The sequence below is a fragment of the Cavia porcellus genome, unplaced genomic scaffold, assembly GCF_034190915.1.
Source record: "Cavia porcellus strain 051 isolate PalLab524CR breed Dunkin Hartley unplaced genomic scaffold, mCavPor4.1 scaffold_16, whole genome shotgun sequence".
Lineage (NCBI taxonomy): Eukaryota > Metazoa > Chordata > Mammalia > Rodentia > Caviidae > Cavia > Cavia porcellus.
The window spans coordinates 22,346,078-22,366,732 of NW_026947499.1; the positions used below are offsets into that span (position 1 = coordinate 22,346,078).

The 20,655-nt window shown below is 39.8% G+C and overlaps 1 protein-coding gene across 1 annotated transcript in view; it reads right to left on the minus strand.

Annotated features, from left to right (window-relative positions):
• The window catches only part of Slc5a1 (solute carrier family 5 member 1), a 64,554-nt gene extending 44,837 nt beyond the window's left edge, over positions 1–19,717 (minus strand). The window contains exons 1-2 of the mRNA XM_003478289.4: positions 19,458–19,717; positions 14,393–14,464 (exon numbers count right to left, since the gene is read on the minus strand). Of these exons, the coding sequence (XP_003478337.1) occupies positions 14,393–14,464; positions 19,458–19,592 (207 nt within the window). The 5' untranslated portion in view covers positions 19,593–19,717. The remainder of the gene's footprint in view (positions 1–14,392; positions 14,465–19,457) is intronic.
• Between the last annotated feature and the right edge of the window lie 938 nt (positions 19,718–20,655).

The window sequence follows — 20,655 nt, forward strand, 5'->3', positions numbered from 1 at the left end:
ATTCAGAGTTTCAGACTATATTTAAAATTCTTAACTTGACTTGGCTTCTAACTAACTTCTTTCCAAATCTTCTTCCTCATCCCCTGATGAGAGTCAAAGGACAAAATCTGCTACTACTTTTTAAGAGTGAGTGGATCAAAACAAATCCACTAGGCTTATGGTATGGCAATTGAGGAAATAATATTATTATCACAAAAGGTAAAAAACAGTATTAATTTTCTTTGGACTTAAGGGAATTCATTATCACATTTGACTGCCTAAATTTCTTGTCTTACAAAGTTAGTAAAAAGGGAGATGAGCTGGTGATATGGTACAGTGCCTGCCTGGCAAGCACAAGGTCCTGATTTCAATCCCCTGTAGCAAAAAAAAAGGGAGGAGGAGACAGAGATATTATAGAATCTTCCCCCCAAAGTTTAATGGATTAATAGATGTCACTGCTTGATTCTCTTCGGCAACACCTCCCAAGTAATGGTCAGTATTTACATGGATACCTCCAGTGACAAAGAACTCAAAGTGGGAGTTGAATTGTTAAAAAGTTCTTCTTGAACTGAAATCTACTCACGTCATATTTTCACTCTCATGGCACAGAACAAATCAGATATCCCCTCCACAAGCTCTTCCAATGTCAAAGGACAGGGAGAGCACCTACCCTCTTAACTAGCCTCCAATCTGTGCTTCTTCTTCTCATATGTCTGCTCCTCACTGGCCATAAGCTTGAATATCATAAACCCCGTTGTTCTCTGCTTCCCTCAGCTCCTTTCCTGTCTCCATTTGGGCCTCAGAACCAAATGGACTGTTCTAGAAACAAGTTTTCCAGAGTGAAGTAGGCTGCCCTTCTTGACTCCACATCTGGATTTAATATCATCTACCGGTAGCTTCAAATCCTGTTTTAAAACTACCACTTATCCATGATTCTTGGCAATAATAATGACCTAGGCCAAACCATCTAGTTCTCATCACTGACAGGGATCTGACTCTAAATTATTTGATCTATTTAACAAGAATAGCTTTTTTACTGCAATTTAGATTCCAAATGATATCAGTTTTGTTTGCCTTAGTACAGTAGCATGACCAGTTTTTTTATTCCCTTTCAATCCCTCCACAGTTTAGCACAAATTAGTTTTCTGTTATGCTTTTTTAAGGGAAAATTACTTAAACCACAAAGGAAAACATCTAACTGAATATTTTCTCCCTACAAACTATCAATGTTAGAAATCAGAAGATATTGGGGATCGCATTTAACAGCAGACATTGCTCCATTTAATGAGTACTTCTCCAGTGCTCAGCTCAGCCCTGGCAATGAGCTCTTAGAACCAATGATCCTCATAGTGTATTCTGTGAACCCGGAACCTCAGCTTCCCCTATGACTTTATGAAAAATGCAAAGCCTCTGTTACCACTCAGACCCACTGAATCAGAGTAATGAACTATCCCGGTGATTTTTATGCACAGTAAAGTTTGAGAATCCTGTTCTATACTGTACTGAAAATCATTGGTTAAGCCATTTCCTCCTTAACCTTGTTTTGACCTCTCTTTGGAAACAGAAGCATAATATCTAGCTATATATAGAATTAAATGCTAAAATCTAGAGGACAAAAAGTTTGGGGTATTTTATGGTTTGTATCCAGATGTCCTCCCAAAGCCTCATAGATTGTTTTGGTTTCGTTCATTTGTTATGTTTTGGTTTTCGGAGGTGGCTGAATCTAGGGTGTATAATTGATTCATAGTGCAATGCTGGGATGCTGGGATGCTGGGATGCTGGGATTAAGGGTGGATGATTGCTGGATTAATCCACTGGTTGGCTGGTACTTCCCTAACCCCAGTAGACTGGGTATGATATAAAGGACAAAGTGAGTCTTGCCTCTCTCTTGTTGTTTTGCTGTCTTCCATCACCATGCACTGTTGCCTCCCTGCCATGCACCAGCTTGCCTTGGAGTTAGCCAATTTTGGACAGTTTGGATTCCTCAAACTGTGAGCTAAGTAAACTTTCCCCCCTTTAACTGTGGGTGTCAGATAATTGTCTGAACCATGAGAAAAGTAACTAAGACAGAGTGAAAAAGTTGTAGCTTGGCATAACTGATGCCATTTTAAGCCCTGCATTTAACTAGTGCCCTGTATTCAGGAAAATGGAAAATCACTCAGGGTTAAGTCACATGAAAAAAACAGAATGAGCTGTACCTACAGGAGAAAAGTTAACATACTTAACAAAAGAAGCAGGATACAGATGTCAACCAAAAATTAATGAAAGATTCAAGCTAAATTGTTTCCAATAGGTGTCTTTTGTAATTCTCTCTTTTTAAAAGTCTAACTTTCCAGTGTGGTGCCACTTGTTTGGACCCTGAACCGGGAGGGTCTGTAGATGAGCTCAATTAATTAAATTCCAAATTTACCAATTTGGCTGCTTGGATCCCTATATTGTTGTTCATGAACCCACCTCAGAAAGAGGCTGTCTCCAAAATCTACTGCTTTGCCTTCAGAGTTTTAAAGGTCTCTTATGGCATTTATCGTTCGCAATAGAAGACCCTATCACTTCAGTCTTATGTAGCATGTGCACCTGGATTTAAACAAGCTTCATCAGCTCATCGCTGAAACTCTGGAACTAGCAGGCCCAGTCTACTAAAAATTTGTAAGATATTCCTGGGTCACAGCAAAGTTATTGAGACATCTCAAATGAAAATCCACTGAAGTCACCCAAAGACTTTATGGGAGATCTTTCCACTGACAATTTAACTCCTCAAGAGATGGATTATAAAGACAGTGATGCCAGCCATCAAAGACAACAAAGATAAAATTACAAAAGATTTTTTAAATTACCACGTAAATGATGATGCTTGAATATGAAATTAGTGACATAGAACCCACTGTGTAAATGATAACACCTGAAAGCAAAATTAAATGTCATAGACCCTCTTTTTCCTGCCCTTCTAAGTACATTGGGAGTCCTCTGACCTGGTTCTAATCTTGGCTTTGCCATATCAAACTATGTGACCTTGAACTAGCCACTTTACTCCTTTAAGCTTCAGTTTCCTCCATTAAAAATCTGAGGATAAAAATCCCTTAGCCTTCCCCCTGAGCATGTCAACAAGCTTAAGTGAGGTGACAAATGTAAGAAACATTTAGGAAAGTTTTGCCCCACAAAGGTAAGAATATTGATAATGGTTTTTACACAGCCTAGGTTTTTAAAAACTGAGGGCTTCCTGCAAGAGACAAAGTTGTCATTTTCTCCTTAAGGAAGCATAACAGCTCAAAAGGAAAATGCACTCAGTTAATTTCAGGAAGTTGATTTTCTTGCTAATGGACCATATAACACCCAGGATGTCCAGAATGCTGAAGATGGCCCTCTGCTCCCTGGTTCTCTTTAAAGGACATCAGGTCATGCAAGGGTTTTCCCTCTATCTCCTCTCTGGGCTATTCTGGACCTATCCATTGAACTATCCTCCCACAATCAATCTCAAATTTTAGCATCCATCAGAATATAAGATATCCAGTTAAACCTGCATTTCAGATTATTTAATGAATAGTTTATTAATGCATGTATGTCCCATGCAACTTTTGGAATGTGCTTGCTGTAAGTGTATTCTTTGTCTGAAATTTGAATTTAACAGAACATCTTTTATTTTTATTTGCTAAGTCTGACAGCCTTCAACAGAACCACTTGCAAGGATTATTAAAACCAATTTCTGGGTCCTATCTTTCTCTAATTCAGTAGGTCTAGGTTAGAGATATACAAAATTGTATTTCTAATAAAGACTCAGGTCTGCTGATATTGCTGCTGTTTTGAATACTTCATTTTGAGTCTCATTCATGGAGCATAAGAAAGGGAAAAAAGGTCACTAATTTTTATAATGACTTCAAACATTAGACCATGTCCTTTACTCATATTATCTTATTTAATGCTGGCAAAAATTTTGTAAAATTGTTATTATTGTCATCTTTATTTTACAGTTGGTATTAAGGAGCAGAGGAACAGAGGGAGTGGCACAAGATCCCACAGTCAAAAGTTACTGAATTACAGAGGAAATAAGGAAAGTCTCCAGCACCAGAGTGACTTCTTTCTTCTCCACAGCTACTCTCTTCTAAATTTCCCTGAAGAGGTGAAATTCTCGTGTCCACTCATCTCACTGTAAACTCAGGAAATGTCGCATGTGCCCCTCTGTGTCATGACTTATTTCAGGTTCTTTCCTTGACCTCTTAGGAACTTTAATCGTGATCGGCCTCTATTTCCCCTTAGTAAGGTATATTTTCAACAGGTAGTGTTTATTTTTATGTTTTTATTAGTACATGTTTGCAATACATAATGATTATATACTGACTGCATCATGGGGAGTCAGTATATAAGTGCACATACATAATCTCTTCTGAAACCTTTTCTACTTCTCTTTCCTCTCCACCTTCCCTTTCCCCTACATCCCTAGATCCACTTCTCCTCTGCAAAAGGTCTACCTGCTGATTTGCTATTATCCATCTTTTATTTTGCCCTTTAAATTATTTATAATTTTGGTTTCTCATATAAGAGAAACTGTGTGATAACCTTCTTCAACAGGGGAAGTTTGGAAAGGCTTATCCTTTGGCCTTTGCCATCTCTCAGAGATTACACTTCCTGGATTAGGACAGAAACAAAGCGAGACTCTTTTATTCGGGATATTTTATTTCTGAAGCTCTGGTAAATATTTAGACCCAGATTTGCTCCACAGCATACCATAATCTGTTTACGCTACATCACCCCATGTCTCCACAGACAATGGTTACCCTTGACATTACCTGTACATCCCTCCCTAACCAAAATACCAAAGAAGCAGGGAATCAGGAAATCACTCCCAAGCTGGTGTTTTCCCACCAGTTTTGGCACAAAATGCAAGTAAAGTCTTCTGGTGGCATTCAGAGGTCAAGGAAGCTGAGAATCAAGCCATCCACCAAACTAGATGGCCCCATCTTTGAAATCATCAAAAACTCAATGTTATTCACTCAAAGGGCCTGATCTAAATGTATGATATTTCCATCCGCCACATCAGTCCCCTTTAAAATCTACAAATACTCCAAGTTCTTTATACTTCAGGTCCTTTATGTCTCAGGTGTTTGTTTGTTTGTTTGTTTGGGTTGCTCATCCCCCAGTCTTCATGCCTGTTTTTTTCTATTTTTTAATTCACATTTAATGATTGTACATATGCATAAGGTATAATGTAATATTTCAAAATGTGTACACAATATACCTTCACAGCAAAATAGCCAGCATATCCAGCCCCTCTAAAATTTCTCATTTCTGCATGGCTCCTTCTGGTACTTCAGGCCTTAGCCTAAATTCCCAGTCCTCAGAAAGGTCCTCCTAGACCTTCCTACATAAATTAAGGAAAGGCCTTTTCCTTCTCATTCACCCACTCTTAAATATATTTCCTTCTGAACCTTTAACCATTATTCATACTTTGACATGTATTTTATAAAAACACGAGTGACATTCACAGGTAAGAATCCACAAAAAATTATATATACACTTCAGGAAAAGAAAAATAGTATGGTAATAGTATGATTTTTTTTTCAACAGATAGTGTTACTCTTGTATCAGTGACCCTAGAGGACGCCTACCATATATCCTCTGAAACCCACTACACTGCAAGTCTTTAGAAAAGAAATTGAAACTGTCTCAGTGGACCAATGTTACTCAAGCAGCAGTTCGCCACACTAATAAATGTTGGGAAGTTAATGGTCACCACTTTGAGCACCTCTTGTAATTGTAGAAGCCAAAGGCAGCTTTGTATTAATTTCATGTTTCTGTAAATTTAATAGTAAAAAATTTATGCAAGTTCTTCTTTTCCTGACATGTATATACATTTTGGCAAACTCTGTATATGGATATATGCAAGTACCTACTAGCACCTGACATATAATAGGTAATCAACATACAGTTGTTGAGATGAATGGATAAAGAAAATTTACTATTTATACATGGTGGAGTATTACACTGCTATAAAGAAAGATAAATTTGAGTCATTTGTAGGAAAATGGATTCACCTTGAGACTACCATGTTACACTGACATACAAATTTAAATATCCTATGGTTTCTCTTATACAAGTATAAATAAAGAGCAAAATAAAAGACAGATAGTAGGAAACAAGAAGATAGATCTCATGCAAATAGAAAAGGGACCAAAAGATGGAGGGAAGATGATGATGCTGATGCTGATGCTGCTGCTGCTGATGATGATGATGATGATGATGATGACAGCTAACTCTGGGGTAGCACTAACCACATGCTTCTCTGAGATATTTATGTGTACTAACTAAGTGGCAAAACAATTCTGCAAGTTAAGTGCAATGATCTCTACTTTGAAATTCAGAAAACTAAGGCAGAGAGAAGATAACTTAGCTAAGACACAGATAGGAATGCATGGAGCTGGGGTTCAAATCAAAGCATCTTGGCTCCAGTACATTCTGTTAACACTAACTCTAAATCATTCCCCTAATATAACGTTTACCCAAAAAGATGCACACAGCTGCATTGACTCACTTTACAGCATACCACACACCAGTGGTAGATAAGGAAGGCCCAGATATATTTCTAATGTGGCTGCAAAGACTTCATCTTAGTCAATAATTTTAGCAATCTTCTTACCTCAACTAAGCAGAAACACTGATTATAATTTACATTTTCTCATCCCTGACTACAGCAGTGTTAGTCCTGGGAGGGCAGCAGTTATGGTTTGTTTCTATATGTCCCCTGAAAGCCTCATGTAGTCATGGGAACAGACTTCTAGAGTTTGTGATTAATTCATGCTCTAATGCTAGGATTATGGGTGTGAGTGTTACACCCACTTTAGGGTGGTTGGCCTACATACGAGGAACAGACTGAGTCTTCTCTTGAGCTCCTCATTTTTTGCTTTTGATACTTTCGGTAATCTGCCCCTCACTGTGACCTGTTGTCCCTCTTCCATGTGCCACCCTGCCTTGCAGACAGCTGATTATGAACTGAAACCTCCACCAACTGTGAGATAAATAAACCTTTCCTCCATTAACTTTGGCTGTTCAGTATTTTGTCTCAGGAGTGAGAGAAAAGTAACACAGCAGCCAATAGGAAAAGAGAGGCCAACAGGCTTAGGTACTAATTAGGTGACAAACCTTTGCTACACACCAGTCAACTGATGCCAAGAAACAAAGAATGCATGAAACATACTATTCATGAATCAAAGAAGCTCCTCAGAGGGATAATGACAAAATGAACAGGAAGAAAATGGCTATACAAAAAAAAATGGAGAAGGATGAGGAAGAGGAGCAGAAGGAGGAAGAGAGGAAGAAGTGAAGAAGAAAAGGAAAGGGAGAAGAAGCCAGAGGAAGAGGAAGAGGAAAATAAAATGAAACAAAAGGAAGATGAGAAGGAAGAAGAAAGAAAAAAAGGAATCAGGTTATTCAACAGCAAAACTGGAACTGACAGGAGGAGGAGAAGGGGTTTGTGAGTTCCAGAGTTTGTTCCTCTAAAGGAGGGAGAAAAGGAAAAAGAAGAAAAAGAAGGAAGAAGAGCAGGAGGAAAGGAAGAAGCTTTTCACCAAGAGGATAAAGATAAATATTATGGAAACTGCCATGTTTTGTAAAAACTTGATTCAAAATGAGGAAAATTAAATGGCCTGAGATAGTAAGAAAGAGTTGTGACACCCAACTTTACCAGAAGGTCCAATATAGACTGTATTTAGGCTCTCTACTTAAGGCTAATCTTTTTCTTTACTTTAGTGAACCCTAAAAAATAGCAACAAAATTTTTTTCTCTGGGCAAAGGTACAGAAATTTGAAACAAGGGTGCAGAAAAGCTTTGATTTAGACCCCACAACCTTCTCACTTCCTAAGTTCTTAATCATCGTTTATACTGTGTAACTACTGGACCAGAAGGCAGAACATACACTGAAGTCTCAGGTGACACTGAGAAGGGGACCACCATGAAGATCTGCAGATATGTTCTCCCCCCCCCCATTTCTTTAATTCTGCCCATATTTGTCAACTGTTTATTTTCAGTCCAAAGCCTCAGAATAGGTATTATAATACATTTTAAAAATACATGTAAAAGTATAGGGCTGACCCTCATCACAGAGTAGTGAGATAAACAAGGACATAGACAGCGGTATGCAGGTGGAAAGCAATCCAAAAAGGAAGAACAAGCCAAATGCACTTGGGAGTCAGGAAAGCAGAAGTCACCTCTCCCAGACTTCTGAAGGGCCAGCTTGTCCCTCCTTCTTACTTCTCCTGGGGGCTTCTCCCTTGACCTGCTCTCTACTCTTGAGTGTCCCTTTGCCTGGTTCCCACTCTTCCTTTCTGACTCCTGAGCTCCCACCTGTGTCTTGGGCCTATCAGCTTTTTCCAAAACACACTTTGGACCCTCTGGTGGCATTAAAAGTGGCTGAACTTCGATCTAGTTATTAAGTTTAAGAGACTCAAAAATAAAAATCTGGTATATTTTCCTCAAGAGGGTTTTTAAAGTTTGAGAATCTGTCGTTGTTCTTCAGGTATACTTTTTATCAGGGTCTCTGGTCAGTCCTAAATAAAAGAATTTCTCGGTTTTCAGATTAACCTTTAGACTACCTCAATTGGCCTCATAAATTTCCATCTCAAAGGACAAAGAGAAAGAGACCTGAATAACTCAAAGAGCAAAAGGAGTTCTTATCTTTGCATGAACTTGAACAAGCCAAGGAGTTAATCATCATCCATATGGTAGGTAACAAGCTAGATCACTGAGAATTCAATCAGATAAGTGATATGACAAACTTTTCCAAAGTTTCCAATTGGAAAAAAAAAAAGAATGTTAAGAGCTAAAAATGAAAGTTTACTTCTGAGCACTAATCTCAGACTGTGCATGTGTCCTCAAACATTACCTGTTTCTGTCAATAATGTCTTATAAGAACACAGTCACAGCCATAGATGCTTTTGTACTACAAAAGCACAATTGAGTAACTGACACAGATCACACAGCTGCAAAGATGAAAGCATTTACTATCCAGTTCTTTACAGGAAGTGTGTCAATACTTGCCCTAATGCACAGTGATATACTGCTTTCTGACACTTTTCTAATAAAGGAAAGAAAGACATTCTGGTTGTTGAGAGACACACAGCCATTACATCTTCAAGGCATTAGTAGGGCATATCCATTTCCTGTGCTTGTTCCCTTCTCTGTCTTACAGTTTTAGTCCCGGAAAAATATTTGAGATCCCTCATCAGACTGTCTGGCATTATGAAGATACACTCTGAGACTCAGAAAGGTTAATGAATTGCCCAATATCACAAAGTAGAATAAACCAAGTCCTTTGGCTCCTTATGCAGTTCCCATTCCCTGCCTTGACAGTTCCTTGACGGTTGTCAAGGGGTTGGCTCTGAAATACTTGTTCCCGTGAAGCTGGCTCTGCCAATGTACAGGTAAGACCAAATTCTCCAGGAAAAAAAAAAAGAATCTCTCTCTGGACTGTGCATCTGGGGCCTGGCTTCTCTGAGTAATCTGCTGCCTCTAGCAAAGAAGTCAGGAATTCCCCTGCACAGGTCAGCTGCTGAGCTTCCTGGTCTTCCTACTTTCAGGTCTCCCACATCTTTTAATCATCACAATACCACACACAAGCAGCTGTTGAAGGTGCCAAACCACAGTGCCACAGAAAAAGGGAATCCTGAGCGCCACCCAGTCCACAATTGCTTAAGTATGCCTACATGGTTTCATGTTACTCAGCTGCTACGTTGCCTTGGCTTGCCTTAAAGTGACTGAGGCTGCTAGGGCTTTCCTTTCTGGCTCCCTGGATAAACAGACTCTTCTTGTAATTTCAGCCCTGAAGTCCTTACCCCACCCCTGATTGTCCCTCACTTCTATCGTCAGGCCAAGGTACAATCTGTTTTCCTCTCTGGAACTCACTAACTTTAAGATCCTGCTGTTTTCCTAGAGTTCGTGGATTTTCACCGTTACTCATCCTAAGCACTCTTTTCAAATCTACCTAGGAGTACCTAGACCAAACTCTCTCCTACCCTATTTCCTTTTTGGCTTTATGAGCTCTGATTTTTCTCCTGCTCTTCTCCTAGGTTACTCCCAAGCCTTCCCTGTCTCAGTTATGTACCCAGGGTCAACATAACTGCTCCCATCCTGAGATCCCCTAGGACTCTTTTAGGAGCTTCTCTGGTTGCTCCCCCTACAGCACAAAGAAACTGGGATAAAGACAAAAGCAGAGGGGCAAAGGACTCCTCTGTAAGCTTTCTGTCATAGCAGGCCAAGAGAGATGTTAGTTCTGAAGAGCCTCTGTGACAGACTTGTTGAATCAATAGGTATTAGAACTGATATTCTAGTTTTGGATTTATTAACCAGTAATAGCCTTAACAGACTTCATATTTTATTTCATATGAAAATTTATAAGTGCAGTTTTGATGCTATTTTAAATATTTGTCAATTTTGGAAGGAAAGTACTTAGATGTGTATTTTCTCACATGCCATATTTTTCTTTAATTCCTTCTTCCAAGCGTACATTACTGTAGTGTTTAAAACTATTCTAAATTTTAGAATGAAAACCATTGTGCTTATTTTTCTTACAAATTATCACTTTTCAAACTTTGTCAGCAGAACCTTGTTCTCAAATAAAATATTAACAGTTTCCTTTCTATACAATAAAACTTGAGTTGCTAGGAGGTAGAGAAAAATGCACAACCTTTAAAGTATTTTTGCAAATGCAAAGTGTAGTGGTTAACAGAGTATAACAAATAGTACCTTAGAATATCAACATTTTTTGACATCTAAGACACCAACTTAGCATAAAACATACAATGTAGCACAAAGAAAGAAAAAAACCTGCCACTTTATTTATGACATGCCACGATTGACTATGAGATGCAATACACTTAAATAAGTTAACATGACTTATGTGAACATTTATTTATTTTTCTATTATAAATCATCAACTCTAATATACATATGAATCATGTTAATTTATTCATGTAATCAATCTGAAAAATTTAAAGGGAATCAGGCACGATAGTTTCAGATAAATACTGATTTCTATTTCCTGAGCACTAAGTACTGTGCACTGGACGGATGACAAATGGGAAGTTCCCTCAGCACTCCTAGCCTCCCTTCCATTTCTTACTGTCCCCATCTATTAATCACTGTCCAAATAGAGTGCTGAACGCTATACTTGTGTCATCTCGCATGATTCTGATACGTGGACAGATACCGAAACCATTTACAAAATCTTAAGAAGGCTTAAGTGGAAACTATGGATGGGGAAAAGAGTTGAATGTCAATGTATCACGAGGAAGCAGTGGCTTCATGAAAGAAAAACAGTACTACGTTTGGTTAGGGTAATCCAATCTTGAGATGCACATGAGGAAAACAACACCCATCAGAAACCCCACAAAAAAAAACACTGAATCCTATCTACTTTTGGTTGGGTTAATCCCTTTCATGAACCAAACCCAAATACAGGAACTACTAGGAAGAAAGGCACCATTTCTAGTGAAGACGTCATGCATTCCCAGACCTTGTACAAAATGTGAATGCTCTAAGTGTGATCCTGCCCCATCCCTCCTCTCATTGTCCTCTCCAAAACCCAGAGATTAGAAGTTAAAATCTCATCTCCAGGGGTGGGGATTTAGCTCAGTGTCATAAGTGCCTGCCTTGCAAGCGTGCAGTCGTGAGTTTGATCCCCAGTACAAAAAAAAAAAAAATCTCATCTCCACTATATCAGTTCTAAAATTTTTATACAAAGAAATGCAATGCAATCTTGGTTGCAATCAATAGAAGGGAAAATAGCTATCTAAAAGTGCAATGGTTTAATCTTGAAGGTAGTGTGGTTCTTGTCATGTAATAATGGGGAAAGAAAGATGAGGTGGTTGTAAACTAAGGGTGGTAGGCACTATCCACAAATAAATGTAAAGATCTTGAAATACGACTATGTGACCACAGCAAGCAATTTTTAATTTTTGTTTGGTTTTTTGAGACAGGAATAGTATTGTATTGCTATATACTTAAGGCTCATCTCGAACTCACTGTGTAGCCCAGGTTGTCCTCAAATTCTAGATAATGCTTCCGGTTTTGCCTACTGAGGGCTGGGATAACAGGCATATGCCACCACACTCAGATGCAACTTTTAATTTTGCCTAATTAAAATCTCATTTAAAGGGCTGGAGGTATGTCAGTGGCAGAAGCACCTGCCTGGCAAGCACAAGGTCCTGAGTTCAACTCCCACTACAAAAAAAAAAAAATATATATATATATATATATATATATATATATATATATATATAGATGAGGTTGTGGCTATGTTGGACAATACAGTTCTAAAAGAGCAACCTCAAACTTATCTTCAACTTTTCCATAAGAGCTGCCTCTTTCATGCCTGCTTTTAAGAAAGTATCAAAGCCCAGAGCATGAGAACACAAAAAGCCCTGATACAGAATTGAAAGGAGGAATCCAAATGTATGTGCTTCTAGCCTATACTTCCTTTTAACTATAGAAGTTATAAAAAGAGATCACATGAAAGACTAAGCATAAAGATCATCATCTACCCAGTATTCTTGACCACCTTAAGAATAAATTAGGAGACTTCATGGTTCCACATTAATATGAAATCTTACAAGATGGAAATAATAGAAACCAAATGGAATGGTGGTTGTCAGAGGCTCATGGGGAAGGTTGTGGGGAGCAGGTGGGAAGATGTTGGCCAAAGGTTACAAAGTTAGGATGGATGAATTCTGGAGATCCGCACAGTTACCCTAGCTAATAGTAATGCATTGTATATTTCAAAACTGCTAAAATAGTTGCTGAGTATAGTGGCGCACACCTGTGATCCCAGCACTTGGGAATCTGAGGCAAAAAGATTACTTGGAATCTGAGGTCATCCTGGGCTACAAAGTGAGTTTGAGGCTAGCTTGAGCTACCTGAAGAAACCCTGTCTCCAAAAGACAAAAAAAAAAAAAAAATCGCTAAAATAGTAGAACTTATTCTTCGCACGAAAGAAAAAGAATCAAGATGTGTTATATCCCAATTCCCCATGATAAATATAATTGTATGTATTGCAAGCATGTACTAATAAAAATAAATTTCAAAAAGTGTGTGAGGTGATGAGTACATTAATTTGATGTAATCATCTCAGTGTATCCATATATCCAAACATTTTATACACTAAATATGGAACTTTTTAATATTGAAATGACTTTAGGTAGAACCCAACTGACTGTTAAAATTCTAGTTACTAAACTTCATCCCAAAATAGCTGATCAAACATCAACTAAGGATATGGTATGACTTCCTGATAGGTTCTCTGTGGGCTGTGCGTATTATAACAGTGACTGCCTTTATTTCTTCCTCCATTCACCTCACATCTGACACTCCCTGTTCATTTTATGTATGCTTCATTACCCTTGTATTTGATCAGCTAAGCTTGTATTTTAGGTCCAAGGAATTACACACTTTTGCCAAATGATTCAACCAATTGCTTCAGTGAGAAGAACTCAAAATGGTCACTGGACTGAACTGATAAGCCACTCAGTGAGCCTGTGTTGATATGAAGGAAGAAATGTCCTGGTTTCTCTCCCACCCAGGCACATGTCCTTTCACTGGCTTAGTTCTGCCCATGTACAAGTGTTACATAAAACACTCCTTATGTTAGGTAAAACATGACTTAAATAAATTAAATATAAAACCTATTAAGAGTTAAAAAGTTTCATCCAGAGAAAAACTGCAATTGGAAATCTTTTAAAAAGCTGAGTTCCCATGTATTCAGTGAATATGTATCAAGGGTTCCTATGTATCAGACATTGAACTAGACTCTGGAGAATGTAGGACAGACAAAAATGTCTCTTCCATGAGATCTGAAGTAGGAAAGAACTAGGAAAGAGATATTAATTATTGATTTTCCATCTTATACGAAGTCTCTACTTTTCATAACCTTCCTATAAAGTATATATTATCGAGCACATCATATAGCTAAAGAAAAGGAAGCTTAGAGTCAGGGATGGTGATGCACACCTGTAATCCCAGCACTTGAGAGGCTGAGGCAGGAGGATAACATGAGTTTGAGGCCAACCTGTGCTACAAAGTAAATTCAAGGCTAGCCTGAACTGCATAGCAAATACTCTGATTCAAAAACAAAACACAAAAAAAGAAAATGGAAGCTCAGATTTATCCAAGATTGCTTTGATACATGTGTTCTTTTTGTTTCTCCATACTGCCCTCCTATTCAATGTTTTCTTCTATTCCTTGAAGGATTCCAAGTTTTAATTATTTAAAGGCTATTTACTTAACACAAAGATTAAGGTTACCCAGGATACCTGGTGAGCATGAGACCTATTATCAAGGATTTAGATGAGAAGAAAGAATTGCCACCATCCAAAGTCAAAAAGAAAATGGATTTCTAAAACATACATAAACAAATAGGATTTCAGAGAAAACTTACCGGCCACCATACCATACTTCGACCTGCCAAGAAGAAGCCTCCAACAGTCCCACGATTAGTGGAAAACATGGCCTGAGAAAGAAAGGGTCAACAAATTAAAAGAAGCCAGATGTGGTGATGCACACCTGTAATCCCAGTACTCAGAAGCCTGAAGCAGGAGGATCACTGTGAGTTAGAGACCATCCTGGGCTACAAAGTGAGCTCAAGGCCAGCCTGAACTGCATAGAAAGACCTTGTCTGGAAAAAAAAAAAAAAAAAAAAAAAAAAAACCAAATTAATAGACCTTGCTCACTAAAAGGATGTACCTCCCCACACAAAGGGATTTTCTTTTACTGTATTCTCTTTTTCTTAGGGAAACATTCCTGTTTCCCTAAAGCCTCAATATGTTCAGCTGAATGAAGCAAGCACCTACATTTGACAGACAAGGAAACTGAGCTCAGAAAGTTTGGACAACTTGCCCTGGTATTAGTTCTGCAATTACCTTACCTCATGACTTCAAGCAAGTCACTCCACCTAGATTTCTTTATTTGTGTGCTGAACAGGAGGAAATGGAACTTTTGTGTCTTTCTTACGAGCGTTAGCATATACCTAATAAAGAACATACTTTTTAAACTCTCAATATTGTATGTGAACAATGTCTCAACAAAGTTGTTTCCAGAAAAAATGAAAGATGCTATAAAAATGCAAAGCATTCATAGTAAATATTACACGCACACACGTGAGCATGCACACACACATTCAGACTCAATTCAAATATTTTCTACAAGATAATGTAGATAGGAGATCTCTGGAATCATTACTTCACAACATATTGTGACAAGTACAGTAAATATGGGGAGGGTCCTTTGGACAAAAATGACAAGGAATACTTGACAGAGAAACAGAGGACAAGAAACAAATAAATCCCAAAGATTCAGGCTCCAACAATCACCTGGAGGCCATTCTGAAGGTCATTCTGAGTCAAAGAAGGTTGATACCCTCTTGAACAGACAAGAAAAGTTGGTTTGGGGCCCAGGAAATGGCATTTTGTAGTTGATCTCAGAAACAAGGAATTAAGAGGAAGAATATGAGAGCAGGATCTAAAATAAGGAGCAAGAATAATTCAGGAAAGGCGTTTGGCACGGACAAGAGGTAAGGAGAGGTGCGTGTACACTGGGTCTTTTCCTCTAGAGTGTGCTCACCCCCACTTCTCTGCAAACCCAGGCCCTACATTCCCTGGGAAACCTCCCCTATGACTCCCTCCACCACAAGAACTCTCTTCATACTCTAAATACCTGGAAAATTCCATTTATTGTTGTTGTTGTTGGTTTGTTTTGATGATTTCTTTGCTTTTGCTATTGTTTTTGTTTTTGTTTCGAAATAAGGTGCCCTTATGTTTTTCTTTTGAGATAAGGCCGGACTTGAACTTACAGTGTAGCTCGGGCTGGCCTGGAACACACTGCAATCCTTTTGCCTCAGCTTCCCAAGTTCTGGGATTACAGCCAAAAATTCTACATATATCTTGTTCAAAGTGCTTCCAATTTTTTACTTTGTGTCACCACATTACAAATGTTTTTCATTTTTTCCTTGTATTAGTACCTATTAATTTTACAAAGTATTGAGTTTCAATACATACATATTTTGATTTTGATCCCCTCGTTACACTTCCTTCATATTCCAAAATCTCTCATGAAGTTTAGTAAATGGCTTGTGTGTAAAAAGGCATTGTTTCATGATCAAGGGATGCATGAAGAAAACACCAACATTACACATTCCATTGGAAGTGCCACTAAATTCACCTGCTCGTTCTACAACTAGGTAAGAGTGACCCATGATCATAGACTTCAGAAGGGAAAGAAGCACAGTTATGGTCTCACAATATTGTTGTTTTTTATTTTGTTCTTTTCTCAATAACAATGAGAATAGCAATGTTAGTGAGCAAAAAGAAATAACTCAACAGTGTTTAGATGAGAGATTAGTAAACTGGAGAGGGAAAGAAAGCTCAAATGTGACCTGGTGTCTTCTGATAGGTAAAGTGGAACGGTCACTTAGCATAGACTACACTGGGTATAATCAGAGAAAATGGGACAAGTCCTGGGATGTCAGTCCTGGGATATCAGGCCTGAGTACAAGAAGGATATCCCCTTTCTTAGGGCTGTCCAGAAATGAGAGTGGGGTCAGTGGGAAGAGCTTCTTTTGGAAGTATGCAAGTGAAAACTGTTGACAACTTGCCAAAATGATTTTGTCAAATGATCTAAAGAAGAAATGTGAGCATAGAATGAAGAAGATTGAAGGCAGTAAATATTAGCTTCTATTTTAAGGAAAATATGTGATGAAAGAAGGAATTTGGCATCACAGGGACACTGTCACAGCAATGCAGTGGTACAAAGGCCAGTGGAGAGAGTATTTACAGAGAGGATCTTGTCTTAGGGAGGTTGAAAGGAAGACTATTAGAAAGAGCATTGGCATTAAAATCATAAAATCTGGTTTTTAATTGTAGGTCTTGTATTGAATGATTTCACCCTCTCGAATCCTCACTTGCAAAATAGGGAAGTTGAGCTCTCCAGAGGCCATTCCAGTTCAGACATCACTAGTTATGCCACTAGTTCAAATGGCTGCATAAAATAAGGGTCTTAATGATTACAGAAGATACAGTCATATTTTAAAGAACAAGGACATGATTGTAAATCATTCAGGTTTCGTGAGTACATAAAGTCTCTGAAACATATTGTTTTATTTTGTTTTGTCCTGTTTTGTTTCCACAACTCTTTAAAGTTATAAAAACCATTCCTTGCTTGTGACCCATATAAAAACATACTGCGGTAAGATTTGGCCCATGGGCCATAATTTTTAACAATCCCTGGCTTGAAGGGGTTTCAGGACAGCTTAACAAATTCTCCCACCAAGAATAAGATCAAAGATTCAGTTTTAAAGGATATAAAATCTCCCAAAGAAGCAAGCTGAGAGATAGTGAAAGAAAAATGTAAATAAATATCAAAGAAGTTATAAGTCAAACCCAAATATGATTGAATGAGGCAAACTAGGAAGAGTATAAGACAGAACCAAATGATGTTGGAAGAGATAGAGATGGTGACAGAGGGACACTGACCACGAGTGATTTTTCTAACGAGAAGATCTTATGGCCCTGGACTCTTCTATTTGTTCAGCCCAGAGATCACACAAGAATCAGAATGCCCAACTCTAAACCAAGCTACTTTTTACACTTCAGCAGCTAAGAGATGAGTTGACTGGAAGAAATCCAGCATGTTAAAGGGTCCAGAGGCATTGACTAATGGGAAAGATTAAATGCAGATGAACAGTTGCAGGTTTATTAAGTAACAATTAACAGGACAAGTGGTTCTGAATTCACAGCCATTTCAACAGAGCAAAACCATTTTTTAAAAAGTGTAAGTATTCTCAGACTGGCAGAGCTAAAGTGAAACTGGTTAAGAAAACCAAGATAATTAGTGATTGTCCAGGAAACTGGGCAAGAAAAGAGGGCTAGAAAAACAATGAATTCACATCTTGGCTCCGGAACATAAAAAGCAGGGTGAGGTGGGAGTGATGAAGGCAGGTACTGTGACAGAGTCCACGGTACCAAGGAAAACCAGGAGTTAAGACACCTGAGTTCCAGGAACAATCCCAGCTATTGCAAAATCTTTAGCAAATCACAACTGCATAGGGCTTCAACTTCCTCCTCTGTAAAATAGCATTTAGTATTCCTTTCTCCTTTGTCTTGTGACTGTTTGTAAAGATAAACTACTCATTGTTTTACCCATTTTACCTAAAAGGACAAAAATTATTGAGGACCTGGATCATACCCTTAGGGGAAATGATGACAGTGTATCTGTTTGCTTTATTATTATTATTATTATTATTATTATTATTATTTTATTATTATTATTATTGTATTATTATTATTACATATAGAGTCCAAAAATAGCTCTCAGATTCATCTCTCCAGAACCACAATATCCTTGTAGAGTCACTAGAATAGATGCAGTTTACCTATTTTAATACGTGGTAAACTGAAGCTGTAGGAAGCTATCCTACATCATTTGAACCATGTCAAGGTCAATACTAAACAAGTATTCTGGTTCCTAGCTGTACATTTTTGGTGCCACTGAGAATACTGAGGAAGAGCCAGCAACTTTGACCTCGTGTGACATTTTGGAAGTCTTTCGTCCACATTTGGTTTCCACAACTGCTTCTTTTTTTTTTTTTTTTTTAATTTATGCTTCCTTAAATCCCTGCAAAAGCTGAGCATCTATGAAAGGATTCATGCCTCCTCCAGCTCTTCTCTAAGTCAAAAGTGTGGCACAACCACCTGCTTGCATGACAGCCTCTCTCTACCTGTCACTTGACAGTGGCTGGAATATTAGCACACTTTTAAAACACCTCTTCTAGTTGGTAGGTGTGCCAGATTCTGTCATAAATGAACTTCCCAAGTTCCAGGCTTCAGAGAACGAGTTTCTCTGGTTTGGTATGTACTCAGAGCCCCAAGAAAAGACACAAGCACTTCCTTCTCTCCAACACCAGGCCACCCTCTGGTCTTCCTTCTCCTCCTGGTCCACCCAGGTTTCCATCTCTAACTCACTGCCATCTCTGGGAGAACTTTCCCCTGGAGCCCAGGACTGGACACTGGTCAGCCACTCACCCCCACCCCTAACCCCACCTGCTGGCAAAAGCTGTGGCTTTACTGCATGCAACGTTCTCATCCAAAACCGGGTAACTGAAAGGCAGGACAGTAGTCACCTGCCTGAAGACCCTCCCTCTGGGCGCCACATCGCCACTTTCCCTTGCTCTCTCCCCTTGTCTGCCATCCTCTGTCTCCCTTTTCCGCTCACAGGCTCCAGGATTCTCCTCGGCCCTCCTGGCAAACTCCCCAGGCGCCCCTCTGACGTGATTTTCCTGCTTGCCCCCCTCTCACCGTGCTCCCCACTGTGTCCAGGCATTTCCTCTCCCCTCGTAGATCTGCAAGCCCACCGGCCCCCTTGCAGCTCACCCATCAATTCTCTGTGTGCCCCTCCTCACCCCATCCGGTGGCCCTTGTCCCTTCAGCCCATTTCCCAGAGCCTTCACATACCCACAGCCCAACAGCCATCACCACCAGGAAGTAAATGATGATGACCGAGATGTCGCCTGCATTACGGATGCGCTCGTAGGACTGCACAGGTGGGGAAGGGGTGGTGGCCGCGGGGCCCCAGGTAGCACTGTCCATGGCGATGGCGTGGAGTCCTTTCCGTCCACACAGGCCGCTCACTCTTTATGCAGGCTCCGGGTTAATAATCAAACCCTAGCCCTCTCCGAGGGAGGGGACCCGCGAGGCTGGGGCAGCGGGGCAGTCGCGCCAGGTGAGCTGCGCTGTGCTGTGCAGCGCGCACGGTCGGGGAGCAGCTCTGGACCTGTAGCGCCGACTGGCTGGGGAGCTGTCTGCGGGGTGGTGGCATGCCGCGCAGGTAGTCTGTCTCCTGAGCAGGGAGAGGCCGGCCAGGGGGTGGTGCCGGTTTGGCACAAAGGCCCTCTGTGCTCCCGCCGCGGGCACCCTGCCTGGCTGCCCCGCCTGCCAGGCCATGGGGTCCCACCCGGGCAGAGCGGCAGTGACTCCACAGACGGACCAGGACTCCCGAGGTCAGGAGCCTACAGGCTGCCGGTCACCTGCCACCTGACTTGTGCCAGTCCCGTGATCTCTGTGGAACTTAATTCTCCCTGTGTGAGACAGGTGCAAGACTTGTCTGAGAAACCAGTCAAGTTGTTCTCTGTAGGGAACGTTCTTCAGAAGACTAAATTGTTGGGTGTTGCTGGAGGAAATTCAGCACAGTCACTATCTGCAGGGCACAGGCATGGGCACTCACCTTGCCATATTCCTGACTTCTCATAGTCTGCAGCCCCAGGAGCGCTGTTATCCAACTATTAAAAGAAAGAAACCGAGACTAGGACAAAGGTCCTACTGGGAGCCATTTCCTGCCCCGTCTGCCCTCTTCAGAATCCGTGGGTTTTGCATTCAGAAAATTTAACCACCAACAGTAGGAAATTTTTTTTTTTTTTTTTTGGAAAAAATTTGCAGCTGCACTAAACATGTGTAGACCTTTTTCTGGTCATCGTTCCCTAAAATACAACTATTTATATAGTATTTGCATATTATTACTTAATACATATCATTGGTGTGTGTGTGTGTGTGTGTGTGTGTGTGTGTGTGTGTGTGTGTGTCCGGGATTGAATTTACTACCTCACACTTACCAGGAAAGCTCTTGAACCACTGAGCTAAATTCTTTCCACAATTC